General features: G+C 38.2%; 1 protein-coding gene across 3 annotated transcripts in view; it reads right to left on the bottom strand.

Moving 5' to 3' along the window:
- Positions 1-312: 312 nt before the first annotated feature.
- LOC131143802 (S-sulfo-L-cysteine synthase (O-acetyl-L-serine-dependent), chloroplastic) overlaps positions 313-10,124 on the bottom strand; it is a 56,100-nt gene continuing 46,288 nt past the window's right edge. For all 3 annotated transcript variants that reach the window (XM_058092161.1, XM_058092162.1, XM_058092163.1), the window contains one exon: positions 313-648. In XM_058092161.1, coding sequence (XP_057948144.1) covers positions 559-648 — 90 coding nt within the window. In that variant the 3' untranslated portion in view covers positions 313-558. The remainder of the gene's footprint in view (positions 649-10,124) is intronic.

Here is a 10,124-nt window from a genome sequence, read left to right as displayed (position 1 = left end):
TTACGACTAATCTATTCCTAAGAATGACATTTCACAAACCGAATGTAGGGTTAGTTGCTCTTGGGATACTATGTCCCATCCACTAAAACTGTGCCGTGTAAGCTTATGTGCAGTCATCGCATTACTTACATGAGTCCATTTTATTAGAGGGGGCATAATTCGAGCAAGTTGAAAGCCAAAAAAAAAACATTCTGCAAAATCTTACGCTTCAGATTTCAGTGCAAGGGATGCCTAAAAAAGAAAACCTGCACTAGGAAAAAAAAAGAAAGACAAAAAGAAGCTGTGGCAGAGACAAACTCAAACTGGTAAGTATACAAAGAATGACTGCTATAATTACAATTTATGAAACGCAATCAGTTTCCTCTACAATTCCCCAAGACTGAAGACTCCCATGCACAGAGATTCTGTGAAAATTTGCACAACTGGCTAACAATAGTAAGTAATTGATCTATTTGCATTGATGAAAGTCAACATTAAAATGTAAACAGCTCTCGTACCGATCAATGGTTGCTACTCTGGGGATACGAAGAATAAATTGGCCTTGATAGTTGATCAACACTATTCTTGTCGCATATCTCGAACCACTTCATAAATAGAGTTGAAAAGAACAGTGGGAATGTACCTCTCACCAAAACTAGGGAAAACCACCTGTGACATCATGAATTGTGAAAATACTGGCTAGAAAGCAAAATTTGTTCAAGGATGGCTATGAAAAAATAATAATAATAATAATGACTTTTAACATCTGTATAAAAAATCAATCTGATTCATGGTATTCATTTACCACTGTTCTGTAGAGAGAAAAAATATGTACGATAATGCATAAATGCAACAAGACTGATGAGAAAAATGTGTGCACACGCACTGGTGAGAATATACCACCACAGAATTAAGGCTTTAAACTACAAGCTGACAAAGCCAGTTTATAACCTTGCAGTGATATAAAGAGCTAGAAAGAAGGAATGGCATTCAAATAAGAAATTATGAAAATATTCTTTAAATCATGCCAAATAAAAGTAGAAAAATGAATATAAAATACATAATTTAGGCCCATAAAATCCTTGCACCTTTACCCCTCCAAAATCCTAGAATGGCCATCCACACAAAAGCCTCAAACGGTCTGTGCTTATCCAATAAATACCAGGGAGCACATTAACGTTAAATATTGTTGAAACCTTGTGTCACGGTCTCACGTTCTTGCACTTGTGATATATGCAAGAGGGACATATGGACAGGTTTGGATGGACAACACAGGCATGCAGATTTGTCTTTGAAGTAATTATTGTAAAACATTGATTCAATTATAGAGATGTCATAGATGTGCATTGAGTGTCCTATGGCCTTGTGGCATATCTACAAAAGTATCAAAGTGATGCCCTCAAACAAGTGAAGTATGATTCCTCAAACCATGGTTCCTCATGCTAGAATGAGAATGGTATGAAAGCAGACTGTTAGAGAGGGAAACATCAGGTGAGCTTCCTACCACCCCAGTGTTCTTTTGGGGGATGAGCATCGCCAGGAGCATTTAGGGTTGAGCTCTAGACATCCTCAAAGGTGTCTTGAGTTTCCATGTGGGATTCGGAACCCCACGGACGATCCATTGGAGAATGGTGTTGCATGTCACTGCCAACTCAAAAGGGCGGGATGGGCATCAAAGTTGGCCCTTGAGTTTACTCTCAAGAACTGCCTTGTACCGATTGGACTATTGAGGGATGTTGAACCTTCGTATGTCTGTCTTGAGTAGTATATGATGTCACTTTCCTGAGCTCCAACTTAGGGTTGTTTAGTGTAGATTCACTTAAACGAAGATTGTGCAATGGGGATGAGAGTTACTCTGCGTGCTTGTGGGAAGTGAGTTCAACTCCCTACCTACTCAAGTTATGGTTCCAAAGCGACCAGCTCAGATGGATCAAAGGTTGTCATGCCAACATTACTTGACTATTGAATGAACCCATTGTGTGTTTTCATGAAATTGGATGAGTGTGGTTGGACAAAACTTAATTTGGCAGATTTGAGGCAGAGGTGATTCTTTTGTCCTTGCTATTATGCTGTCTCGTAACACGTTGCACATTCCAGGCATATATATATATGATTCTATATATATATATATATATATATATATGTGTGTGTGTGTGTGTGTGTGTGTGTATACATATGTATACATATATAGGGGAAAAAACATCATTATAAAAAAAAATGGAAAATAAAGAGTATAGGATAGGAGATTCTCCTGAAACAAATAGAAACAGTTATAATAAAGTTCCCACCCCCCCCCCCCCCCCCAAAAAAAAAAAAAAACACACACAAAATACCTTTGAAGACCAAACAGCAAAACTCCCAAAGAATAAGCCCAAGAAAACAAATCTATTCGATAATATATGTTAAGGGATATTTTTTGCCATTAAAAATCCTAGCACTCCTTTTGATCAACAAAGTCTAAAAAAGGCCAAAAATACCACATCTCCATGAGACTATCCCTCTTTTATTTCTCCCAAAGCCTCCATACCACACCAACAATAAAGCACCAACAGTCCATGGCAGCACCAATGCCTTATCAAAACCAAGAATAGATAAGCCCGAAGCTGCTTAAAACACAAAAATAGAGAAACAAGTGATCACTCATTTTCACTTGCTCCTAAACACGTAAAACAAAATCTGGACTAATAGCCTTGTAAGGTTTTTTCACCTGCAACACCATTAGTATTAAGCTTATGATGAGCCAAAGCCCGCATGAAAGCCCAAATCTGGAAGGTTTCCTCAGCACCCCAAATAAAGTAGTTCAAGGGAAAATAAAATGGGTTCGGGGTTTTCAACAACTGAGAAAGAAAAGATTTAATGGAAAAAGAACAAAAAGAATCCCACCCAAACCCTCGAATCATTCCCCATTTAAGGAATAAAAGAATCCAACACTCAACAAAATATGCGGTTTCCCATGGAAACTCGCCCACCAAATTGACCTCCAAAATTGAATAAGATTCTTGTTTCCATCAGGTAAGAGGGTAGAAGAAGAGAGCTTCTAACGGTTGCATAAGAAGCATTGCAACTTCCTATAGTATCCCAACCATTCCTACACAAACTGTACTCACTTATAATTACCATAAGCCATGGGGGACCCTCCAAAACCATTTTCCAACAAAACAAATGTTTTTAGGCACCATATTCCCGAGGTCTAAACCCCCTTCATACTTAAGTCTTATAACCCTAACCAACTAACAAGATGATCCATCTTCTCCTACTTGGATCCTGTCAATGGCTATTTTGACCAGACAATTTTTCTTCTTTATTTAAAAAGATGAAAAAAAGAATTCAAGTAGCCAACCCCACATAGTGGGACACTGGGACTTGAGGCTTGGTTTGTTGTTGTTATTGTTGTTAAAAAGAAGATTTTATTAAGAATAAGTACAACGAGGAACATAAGAAATCCTCCTTAAACTATACAGGGAAAAAAAACAAAAACAAAAAAAAAAAAAAAATCAAAAGAGCATAGCCAGCCAATCACACTGTAAATCAGAAAATGAAAACCCTTTGAAGCATCAAGCTGCAAAAACCCATGAGGTCAAAGCATTCCATTCCAAGTAAGTCCCCTACAAAACAGCAAAAATTGCACAATGCCGAAGCATCTTCGTGTATTCCAAAACCTGAAAACATAGATAGCCAAAAAAGCCTCCACCGACTCCAAACACACCCAACTTTCTCCAAATAAGCCAAAAGGAATATTCCACACCCTCCGAGGACAGAAGCAATGAACAGATGAGAAGTAGGTTCTGAATTTTGAAAATAAATGAACATACATCCAGAGATAAGGCCTTGAAAGGCACCTACTCTGCAACAGATTGTTAGTGTTAACTCTATTAAGAATGACCAACCAAATAAATGCTTAATCTTAGAGGGGACTTCAGCCTTCCAAGTAGATCTATGAAGTGGGGAAGACAAGTTTTTTTTTTTGGTTAAATGCTCAAGAAAGTTTTACAAGACTGCTCCCCAAAAAAATCAAGAATCCAAGAATGATAGTCTATCCTTTCAAAAAGGAGCCTACCATCCAACAAACTAAAAAGGAGGCAAGCTCCAAAACCTCCCTATCATTAAGATCCCTACAAAAATGGAAAATCTCAATAGAAACCAGCCCCATTAGAAATAAAGTGCAAAGAGGATAATCTAAACAAACAGGGAAAAGAGGAGCAAAGCAAAGAAATCTGCACCCAAAAGTCTTTCCAAAACCAAACACAACCCATTTCCCACAATCAAAATTGCACAAGGAATAAAAAGAGGATATTACTGTGAAATACCCTTCCAAAGAATTTCACAAGAGCATCTCAACCCCAGATTAGCATCCCACCCATTATCATCCAGGCGAAATTTACTTTTAGTAACTTTGTGCCAAAGGGAGAACTCCTCTAAGAGAAAATCCCACAACTATTTTCCCATTAAATGAATGTTCTCAAACACCAACTTACCAACACCTGAACCCCCCTCCATCAGACCTAAAGACAACCTCCCAACTAACCAAATGATTTTTTAATCTACCCCACCCCAGGCCAAAGAAAATCTCATGATCTTCTCAATACTACTGGCTACCCTCATAGGTATTCTAAAGATAGATGAGAAATAAAGAGGAATACTAGCAAGGCAAGCTTGAACGAGTGTAATATGCCCACCTAGAGGAAATAAAACATCATCCCACCCATCCAACTTCTTAGACACCGTCTCTGCTGCAGGATCCCGAAACCCAACTGATCTAGGATTACCACCTAGAGGCACACCTTGATATATTAGAGGCCAATCAAGAACGCCACACCCAACTAAAGAGGACAATTCCAAAGATCTATAAATATCCAAATTATACAAGCTAACCCAATCTTCCCCAAGTTTATTTTTAAACTAAAGATCCTCTCATACAATTGGAAAATAGTAAGCACATTTAAAAGAGGCTCCCTATGATCTTCTTTCAGAAAATAGTATCATTTGCAAATTGAAGATGAGAAACCACAGCACCCACACTTGCCACCCCAATCCCTCTCACAAAACCTCTTTCTGCAGCTCTATGAACCAATCTACTAAAAACATCTACCACAAGAACAAACAAAAAAGGAGAAAGAAGATCTCCTTGCCCAACTCCCCTCAAAGCCCTAAACCCAGATTTAGGCTCTCCATGATAATAACAGTGAAACAAGCATTAGATAAACACCCCCTAATCCAAGACGGCCATCTTTGACCACCCCTCTCTTAAAATGATTTTATCAAGGAAGTTACAACTTGATCATAAGCATTTTCAAAGTATGGCTTAAAAACCACCCCTTTATTCTCCTTCTACGAACATCCTCACCAACCTAATTTGCAACTAAAATAGCATCCAAAATCTGCCTATTCCCAACAATCACCCCTTTATTCTCCTTTTATGAACATCCTCAACAACCTAAATTTCAACTAAAATAGCATCCGAAATCTACCTATTCCCAACAAAAGTACTTTGACTACCCCTTTATTGTCCTTTTATGATCATCCTCAACAACCTAATATGCAACTAAAATTGTAAGGACCTAGGAAAATAAAATAATAAAATAAATGTGAAAAAGAAGAATTTGGACCAGTTAAGGAGAAAACCAGCAACGGTTTTCTAGAGGAGACAGAAAAACTGGCAACAATTTGGTGTTACCGCGGAACGGTAATGGGTAAACAGTGAAAAACGGGTCGGTTAAATAGAAAACCGGCGACGGTTTTCTGGAGGTCTGAGAAAACCGGCGACGGTTTTCTACACAAAGGTCACTATAAGGAAAATCCTGCGAACAGTTTTCAAAGAAAAATCAAATTCTCTCTTTTTTCCACTCCGAAACCCTACGGTCCCCCACCCTTCTATCTTCGATTCTCACTCCATTATGCCCCGTTTTGACGATCAGGAACCACCATGAGGTTCTTGGTAAGATTCTCTGCAACTTACGCGGAGCAGATTTTCAATTTGAGGTTCCGAGGCATCATCCCAAAATCAGGGTAAGTAGGGTATTTTTAAGTTTTATTCTTAATATGGAGTATATAGGGCCTAGGGAATGATAAAATAGCATTTTATTGAAATTTGGGTTGATAAACTCAGGTTTCTGAATTGGGATTCGAATGAGTGCGCAGGCGACGTTTCGGGGTTTCCGCGAGCGTAATTTAAGAAAACAGGTAAAGGGAACTAATTATAGTAGGTTTTTATTAAATTTTAAACCAGTTAATTTGGGTATACAAAATATATATATTTAGGTATGATTTATTTACATGGTTAAACATTTGGAAAAATACTGACTTCTGATATTATATATATATGGAAAAGAAATTGTGTGGCAGGAATACAACTTTCATAATTTAATTTGTTGATGTGAGTACAGAATGATGAAATTTGCTATTGGATTGTGAACATTGGTTAGCTGTGAGTACAGTTATTGGTGAATAATGATTGTTTGTGAATACTAGCTGCTGGAGATTGCTGCGTGACAAATAATGTGATGTGTGTACATGGGTCATTTTGTGTGGTTATTCGTGTGTATCACAATATAACGCTGGCAGGCCTGAGGAGTTCGTTATATTGCCTAGATGTAATCACGATATACGTTGGCAAGCCTGAGGAGTTCGTATATTGTCATTATATATTGGGGTAGAGCATTGGCAGGCCCGAGGAGATTGTTCTACTGATATACCACGGGTAGGTCATGGGGATTGGCATTGGTGATTAGTAGTGCCTGTGTGGGCCACGATATATTTCTGTGTGATGTTAGTCCTGTGTGGACCATGTATTTCTGCATAATGTTAGTCCTGTGTGGACCATGTATTCTGTGAAGATGTTAGTCCTGTGTGGACCAGTCCTGTGTGGACCGAGTATTTTGTATAAATGAGAATCCTGTGTGGACGGTGTTCTCCTGTGTGGATGGTTTGTGTGGAATGTGACCTAATAAGATAAAATGTATGTTAATTTAATTATATGTATATTTATGGCAAGGTAAAACTTTTTGCCAAGAGCTTGTTAAGAAAGGCGAGTGCCCTAATATTTTCAGTTTGGTACCAAAGCAGAGGGAACCTACTTGTATGGGCGGGGAACCTTCCCTATTCTTGGAGACTTTGCCTATATACATAGTCCGAGGGCTTACCGAGTAAGGTGAGTGTCCTAATATCAGTATTAGAGCAGAGGAAAGCTACTTGTATGGGCAGGTAATCTTCCATATTCTCGGGCATTATTATTATTATTATTATTAAAAATATTTATGAATGCGTGTATGATATCAGATGACGGTATTGTTGTTAATGGTACGTTTTCTCAGCTGCTGTGGTTAGCGAAACACAAATGAATATATGTTATGTATTTATTTAAACTCTTTGCCACACACTGCTATGATTTGTTCTTCCAACTGAGATGCGTCTCACCCTAGTGGATGATCATATTTTCAGGTCCATCAGGCGATCGAGCATAGAGCTCCAGGGTAGGGTAGTATTTTGTGGTAAACTTCGGAGTGCTTGTAATAGCAGCTTATGTATAGTTTATGTTTTTTGAAATACTAGTATGTAATGTAAACAAATGGCGGTAGTTGTTTATGGGATATATATATATATAGATAGACTCTGGTATTTAATTTGAGGTTGTTTATCTTATTTCTGCTACATGATTGTGGTGTTTGGTATCAGAAACTGGTGATTGAAACACGTAACCTTCGGGCCCCACTTGGCAGGTTCGGGATGTCACAAAAATAGCATTCAAAATCTGCCTATTCCTAACAAAAGCATTTTGAGCCTCTAAAATAATATCTCCAATAAAAAAACTTAGCTTCTCTGTTAAAACCTCAGCAATGATCTTATACATGCTAGTCACTAAACTAATAGGCTGAAAATCTATAACTTTGATAGGTCTACTCTTCTTAGTCACCAAAGTGATAAAAGTTGTGTTAGTGCTTCATCGAAGATCTTCATTAAATCCCCTCTAACAATATCCCAACAGTCTTATATGAAACTTATATTAAACACATCCAGACCCGAAGCCTTATCTCTCTCCATCTTAAACACAACCACCTTAACCACAACCTCAATTTCCTAAAAAGCCACTCTAACCACCTCATTTGTTCACTACAAACAAGACTTCAATCTAGCACCGCATACCTACAAATATCCTCCTCAGTAAAAAATTATAGCAAAAAAAAAATTGTAATCTCTTCAATAATAAAAGAAGAAGAAGAATCAGCAGTGACCTCTCCTCCCTTCAATTCCAAATCTAAAATCTTATTCCTCATTTCCTCCTCCTATCAATAGTGAAACTATGAAAATTTAGAATTATAATCAGCTTCCCTAATCCACTTAAACTTCGCTTTTGCTTCGGATTATTCGATTCCCTCAAAACATTCACTAAATTATTAATCAACTTTAACCTTGTTAATGGTTATTTTGGTTTTTTAGCATTATTAGTTTGTTAGTATTATGTTAGTGTAAGGGTACATGGTCATTGGTATGTACTTAACATATATTATAAAGCAAGGGAGAGACCTATCATTGCGATTAGGTCTTTCAATTTACCAAATATTTCAACATGGTGTCAAAGCAAGATCAAGCCTAAACCATAAGCCTCATAGCCACCACCAGAACCAAACCCTAAACCTCAAACCCACCACCAAATCATATCCTAAACCTCAAACCTGCTGCTGTAGAACATCATATGCACCACCAAAGATTAGAAGGCAATCTAGGAGTTGCTGTAAAAACAGTTGTTGCCAAAAATTAAAAAACAAAAAAAAAAAACAAAACAAAACAGGATGTTGCTGCCCTTTCATAAACTCTAAGAAATACCCCATATTTTGCAAAAAAACCACATCTCTCCCGAGAACATGCCGATCTACCTACCTGCGAAATTTCACCACCAGAGGTTCCCCCACGTGTCAGCTAGAAGTCGGCAACTCTAACTCCACGCGCGGACACATGAGAGTGCTCTGAGCAAGTTTTTTGCTCTGATTTCCTCTATAATACAATAAATGCTCCCATACATCATAATATGAAGGTATGGGTCGTGTATATTGGTAAAAAAATGAAGCTTTTTCAATTGTTCACTCATAGCATCTTGGTAGTGGTTGTTTGATACCATTAGGGCTATGCGTTGATTTATTTGGGATGTGCGTTGGCTTCTTGGCGTTGTGGCGACCTTGTGACAGTTGATTCGTGACTTATTCATGGTGGTCATTTGTTCGCAGTTGTTCCAATTTAACCTTGTTATTGTTTGTTTAAGTTTTTAAGTGTTGGGATGGAGTCCTTGAATCCCAAAACGCACGTTTCTTTCATCATTTCCGCAAATAACAACTGAGAAGTTTGATGGAAAGAATTATGTCCAATAGTCTAAGGCTATCAAGTAGCCTATGTAAATCGGAACACTTGTTTCAATCCAAGCTAGCGATTAAAAAAGGAAAGAAGTGTGGATTCAAGAAGATGCATTGATTGTCTCCTTTATGGAATTCAATGGAATCCTAGATTGCATGGATGTGCATGCATCTGGATTCATGTAAGGAGATTTGGGATTATGTCAAGCTCCTGGCATTCTAGTAACATTACACATATGTAAGACCTATCCCTAGAGTATTCTCGGCTACAAAAGGGAGAGAGGAGTGTTACAAAGTACTTTACAGAGATAAAACGTACCCATGGCAAGCTTAATATTGTGCAACCCACAACTGCCAATTTTCATAAGATGCAAAAGTAGTCGGTTTGAAACTCAAGTTTGAGGTAGTCAATCCCAAATTCTACGTAGAGCAGAGTTGCCATCCTTCGTCGATGTTTATTCTCGCATACTCTGTGCTTCTTCCAGCACTCATTCCCCAACCTTTGCATCAAGTGTTTCAACCCTTGGTTGTGAGAGCATTTCTTTCGCTACATTGGGTGATTCTGATATCCAACCAAGCAGCCGCAAAAGTTAAGGTGACTCAAGTGGCCATGGTGGAAGAGATATGGATGAGGAAGAGGCGCTCCTCGCAAGTGCACTCTTTGTGGATGAGGACGTCATACTATGGAACAATATTAGGATCTCAACGGTTAACCTTGTTGTATTGCCAATGCAGCCACTGCAGATTCCACATTTTCGAGCCCATATTTTTTTTTGGGGGGGGGAGGTGGGGGGATTTACTGTA

Source organism: Malania oleifera, chromosome 12 (assembly GCF_029873635.1).
Source record: "Malania oleifera isolate guangnan ecotype guangnan chromosome 12, ASM2987363v1, whole genome shotgun sequence".
NCBI lineage: Eukaryota > Viridiplantae > Streptophyta > Magnoliopsida > Santalales > Ximeniaceae > Malania > Malania oleifera.
The sequence above is the reverse complement of the archived record's forward strand: the minus strand, read 5'-3'. Positions and strand labels throughout refer to the sequence as shown.